The 6,000-nt window shown below is 34.3% G+C and overlaps 1 protein-coding gene across 1 annotated transcript; it reads left to right on the top strand.

Moving 5' to 3' along the window:
* LOC106420824 (21.7 kDa class VI heat shock protein-like) lies at window positions 1-1,190 on the top strand. Its single transcript, XM_013861680.3, has 2 exons — window positions 1-424; window positions 815-1,190. Exons 1-2 carry the CDS (start codon window positions 109-111, stop codon window positions 1,051-1,053), a joined length of 555 nt encoding a protein of 184 aa, XP_013717134.1. The 5' UTR covers window positions 1-108; the 3' UTR covers window positions 1,054-1,190.
* Window positions 1,191-6,000: the final 4,810 nt, after the last annotated feature.

Raw genomic sequence — 6,000 nt, 5'->3', positions numbered from 1 at the left:
CTATGTCAAAACGCATACTATAAAACAAAAACTTGATTCCAAAACTCTCTCACACACAAACTCACATTCCTTTTTTATTCGTCTAATTTCTTTCTCTTGATTTCTCTCATGGCGAGGAGTAGTGGAAGCCTCAAATTAGAGATCAACACCGACGACAAGACGCCGGGAAAGTGGAGCGTACCGCTTGGCGAGGACGTTTTCCGGAGGTTCTTGAGCAGCGGAGGAGGCTCGGAGAAGGTTGTGTTCAGCGAGGGATCTATTTTCAGCCCGTTTTTGTTCGGAAAGTACTTTGATCCGTCAGATGCGTTTCCTTTATGGGAATTCGAGGCGGATGTTTTGCTGGGGAGCCTCAGGAGCTTAGGACAGTGTAGAGTCGACTGGTCTGAAACCGATCAAGCATATGTCCTTAAATCTGACCTCCCCGGTATATATTTTCTTACCATTCTCTATTTATTTTTTAGTTTTTGAAGAGAAAATGACATATATATTGTTTTATACATGTATCTGATCCGAAAGAAAAAAAAAACTGATATAAAAAATCAATTGGATGTTAGTTTATAACCAAAAAAAATGAATTGAATTTGTTTTCGTTTACATAAACAGAACACTTATACTATATATAAATAGATTGGTTTTCTTTTTAGTTACAATATCTTTTTAATCAAGTGTATCGAATCGTACAGCTTTACGTACTAATCTAATGAGAAATACGGAAATAAATGAAATCATATCAAATAACTATAATATGTCATCCTTTTCTAGAGGGTTCAAGAAAAACTGATCAGAAATTTTTTCTGATACTCTTGTATATTAGTGGTGGGGAAAAATAACGTGCAGGTGTATGTGGACGTTAATGGAAAAGTGATGGAGATTAGCGGCCAATGGAAAACGGCGGCCAACGGCGATTGGAGAAGCGGCCGGTGGTGGGAATACGGCTACGTCCGCCGTCTCGAGCTTCCCGGCGATGCCGACCTCAAAAACTCCGAAGCTTTCATCTCAAACAAAGACGGTTACTCTTTCTTAGAGATCAAAATCCCCAAGAACAAGTTTTAATAATGTTGTGTCATCCGTTGATGAGCATTAATTTTAGTTTTTCTTATATAGAATGATATGTAATACTTTTCTGTGGTGGACACACAAAGATCATGAACGATACTATACATGCGTATATACTATATTTGAGCGGAAAATCGTATATGTTACAGAGACTATATGATTATATCGATCATAGACTAATCATTACAGGGATTACACATGTTACTGGAGTAATTTTTTACTATTGCATACGGTGAAAGTGCGCTAGATGCATGTTTTGGGTATTATTATTTTTTTTTTTTGACGTCAAACGCCATTCTATTACTCAAGCTTGAGGTGGTCTGGGTAACCAGACCGGAATATAACAACCAATGAAAAATAACTCTCTACGAAAGTTCCTAGCAGTCTTAGCTAAAAAATCAGGAAGCTGATTGCGCACTCGTGGTACATGGGTGATTTTGAAATCCGGAAAACAAATCTGCCGCGTCTCTATCTTCTCCAGCTCTGTCGCAAATGTTGGCCACTCCTGGAGTTCATTTATCATTGCAATCAGCTCATTGCAGTCAGTTCCAAAACTCTGGCACGGCGAGTGTTGAAGCATGTTTTTCATATATCTCTAGATGCATGTTTTGGGTATTATTAAGGGACCCTAAATGCCTAAATGGCATGCGAATTATTTATCAAACGAGAAGGTATTTACCGGAATTAACAAGCCCAAGTTGGAAAAACATTTAAGCCCAAACTGAGCCTAGTCTAATACCTCAAAGATAACACTTATATTATTAACACACAAATATATAAACCCAACAAGAAGTAAGCTTAGTTTCTAATGAAAGCCTATAATCTTTTATATCCTAACTCCTGATTTCAGTATCAGCGTACTTCTACTTACAGACAGAGACAGTAAACACAATGTTTCTTGGAACCGGTGAAAATGGTCAGCGAATATCAAAACATATGGCAAATTGAGTTTACTCACGTTTGTGGTCATTGAATCTAGTACGTGCTAGGGGTGGGCATTTCGGTTTAGCTACGGGTTTGGTTTGAGTTTAGTTTGGTTTGAGTTACGTGGGTCTAAGAAAAAATTAACAAAAGTCAATCCAAATTAATTTGGTTCGGTTTTAGTTTGGTTTGGTTTGGTAAATTGAGTTTACTCACGTTTGTGGTCGTTGAATCAATGTACCCAAAACAACAACAAAAAAAAGATTATGATTAGGTTTAGGAACCATTCTTAATAGGTAGAATACTCAATCACCAACGTAACCAAATTGACGCAAACATACTGGAATTACGTATGTCTCAAACTACATGCGTCTTTAGGTCAGGCAACATTGATGCATTGGATTCTATTTTCTCACTAGATATATTGAAAATCTGTTGAAAAAAACTATTTGCAAATTTAATTAAGTTACACGTAGTCGACATTACTCATCACCAATATAAGCAATTCTTATAAAGTATTGAGTCCCTTGTTTCCACAAAATTGTGACTATATTCAAATATCCATCGGCATTTTCATTCTCTGTTGAGCATAAAACCAAAATCCAAACGAATTGTTGTCTCATATCAATAACTACTTGTAGAGGTATGTAGTAGATGCTTCATTTTTATTAGTGGAGTATTAAATGTCAGCTTTATCACGGTTGTCGATTATTATTACTTTTTGCTTGATATGTTCGACGAATATCTTTCCACGTATACACACGGACAACTGCAACAAGTATAGTAAGTCACTGAATCTAGATCAAAGTGTGGATTGTTTGGGCATATGGAGAATGGAACTAGACTCAAGAAAACACTCAATTACGATTATAGAGAAACTAAATGTAAAGTAGTACAATCCATCTCAGATCTGAACATTCTTCCCATGATATACATTTTTCACCATCTTAGCAATTCCCTCTTACATTCCAACGCAACGACCCAACTAGTTACTTTTCTACTCTATAATAGATGCGGGAGGTCGATCTACCGATTAGGAGAAAATGAAATAAGAGTAATTACTATTACATATATCAAAAAGTATGACATAGTGCGTTAATGGAACAAGTTAAGTATATAAGAGCAACGTTATCCCTAGGACCAATTAGTATGTCCTTAGGTTATTTTAATGTTATTTTGTTATTAAGGACTTAGGTTAGGGACAACCTTAAAAGCTAAAATTATTGGTAGGACTTTTAGTGGTATCTTAGTTAATTATTTTTTTGTATCACTGTCAGTGAGACCACGGATTCTCTCTACTGCGTTCGATATCAAGCAGAGGAGTACCGTCGAGACCGATGCGCCGTCCAGACAGAACCGCCGCGAGAGAGAAGTAAAGTTGCAAGAGAATCGCCGTGGAGATAAATCCGCCGACGGGAAAGAGAACTGATCGATGTCTCGCGAGAGATCCTCTGGGAAGAAAGAAGCGATGGAAGAAATGGCACGAGATAAATGGAAGAGATGGAAGAGATCGCACTCTCGATCGCCTTGGAGCAACACGCCGCGAGTTCACCGACACGAAATGAAGGACGGAGTCAACAAGATTTGTCCCTGAAATTATCGGCCATTCCCATCACGACACGTGTGTGTTAAGGACGTTCCCAACATATCTTAACTAAGGAACGTCCCACGCTTAATTCACTCTTTTTGATTTTCATTTTAATTGCATTATGTTAAGGACGCAGTATAACATACGGCGATAATGTTGCTCTAACAGAACAGTATTAGACTAAAAGTTTTTAACCGAAGAAGTAGGTCTAGGTTTGATGTGAGAAAATGACTTTCGATGAAAACTCTGGAGCTCTCGACCATAAATTGAAAAAAGATTTGGCAACAACCCTTTCTTCATGTGAAGTGTTTGGTGCACTTCCTTAACTTCTATTTTAATATAGAAAACTGTACACGAACAAAAATAAAAACAAATTTCTGAATAAATATCATTATCTTGCCGGTTGTCCATATAAACGTCTAGACATATATTTTGGATTTAATATTTTAAATGTATATAAGAATTTCAAATGACGGATTTTAGTTTTCTGAGAGCTTTTTTTTTTAAAATCCATTTTCTGACAGTTTTTGTGTGCTATAGATTGAATAGTCTGTTTCTATAATGATTTAATTAGTATGTTGCAAATAGTAGATTGTCTATAACTATATATCACGATTTCATGTTATACATGGTTTATTTTAGATTCCGAAGATATAATACTTAGTATATAATTTGATTCAATTAGATGAGTGGGAGTACAAAATCATGGCTTAACACTGAAGTATGAACATATTCACGTTATAATAAAGTTGTAAAGAAAAAGGGAAAATATACTTGGCACCCATTTGACGCAAAGAAATAAATTATATGAAACAAATTCTTAAACTAAGGAGAAAATAAGATTAAATGTAAATGAGATTAAAACATATTACGACCAGGAATCAAATTAGTATTTTAATTATTATAAAAAATCTGTAGACCATTTCCTGGAACAACAAAATTTCAAATACAAACTACATGCAGACCACAAATCATTAAAATTATAAATATAACTACGAAACGCATTTCTTTTGTTCACAACGAAACGCATTTTATATTAAGATATTATACCAGTTAGCAAACTTGGATTTCCAGACCATTTCAACTTGACATTCGAAGCCACGATTCTAATAGAAAAATGCAATCTAATACATTTTAATTATATTAGTTTATTGTAATTTACAGGATACAGTTTGACTATTTCAGATTTGGCGAGATCCTTGCATCACCCTATTAATCACCTTTGCATGAAGTAGTATCAGTATGTAGGCCTGGACATTTTATCCGATACCAAACCCGTATCCAAACCCGATCTAAAAAACTCGAACAAAAAATTGAATGGAAATAGTAAAATACCTAAGCGGGTGTTGATTTAGCAAAGATTAGATATTCGAATCTGAACGGTAATATCCGAATCTGAATAGATATCTGAACATAACCGAACATATGTATACTCAACCTTATATTTTTACTTTACATCTCTTATTTTATTTAAAATATTTTATATTGATGTTACATATACTTTAAAATCATATAATTTACATGTAATTACGGACAAAATGATTTGATACTCACTTAAAATGCATGTCAAACTTTATATTTCATGTATTAACAAAAGTTACATCCAAAATTTAAAAATATTATCTTTTTATTTTTGAAATGTTATCTCCAAATCTATTAATCATTCAATCTATTAAAAATAAAAAAAATCAGTTAGGTAAAAGTTATACTTTTAAATACAAAAAACTTAAAAATGAAAATTTTAATTTTTTTTTCAAACTCTAAAATATCCGAATCCGACCCGAAATAACCGAAGTCGAACTAAAAATACCTGAACCCAACCTGAAGAACCCAAACGGGTTTTATATCCCTATACCGAAATAACCAAAAATCGAAAATATCCGATCCGAACCCGAATGGCTATACGAACTCACCCCTATCAGTATGTGCGTTATCCAGGTACATATATTTTTTCGTTTTAATATCCGTATAAAATGCGCAAAGTTCAAAACCCATCTCAATAATCAAAAAATTAGTTACATAATGGCTTCAAATTGTAAAAGGTGAAAAAAAAAGTTTGCAACACTATGGTGCTAAACAGACAAAAGAATTGCTAACTTTAAGAATGTGACTAGAGTGTATAAAGTTAAAAATGATTATAGTGAGCCTCGAATGCACTAAATGATTCTTTGTCAACCATTAACTAACCAAAAAAGCAACATTTATTTATTTATTTTGAATTGCTGATATATACAATGATATACATTTTACCCTCTTTTCTTGACATCATACAATTTACCTTTTTCGAACCCCCAAAGCTATAGTAATATGATCTTACCATAAAATGTCGTTTTAATTCAATGCTTAAGAGTATTCAATTACGTCAATTTCATAACCTCATCAACGACGATATTTCAACTGCCAATAGAGTCCTCGGACCCCTCGGACCATAAGAG

Source organism: Brassica napus, chromosome A2 (assembly GCF_020379485.1).
Source record: "Brassica napus cultivar Da-Ae chromosome A2, Da-Ae, whole genome shotgun sequence".
Lineage (NCBI taxonomy): Eukaryota > Viridiplantae > Streptophyta > Magnoliopsida > Brassicales > Brassicaceae > Brassica > Brassica napus.
The sequence above is the reverse complement of the archived record's forward strand: the minus strand, read 5'-3'. Positions and strand labels throughout refer to the sequence as shown.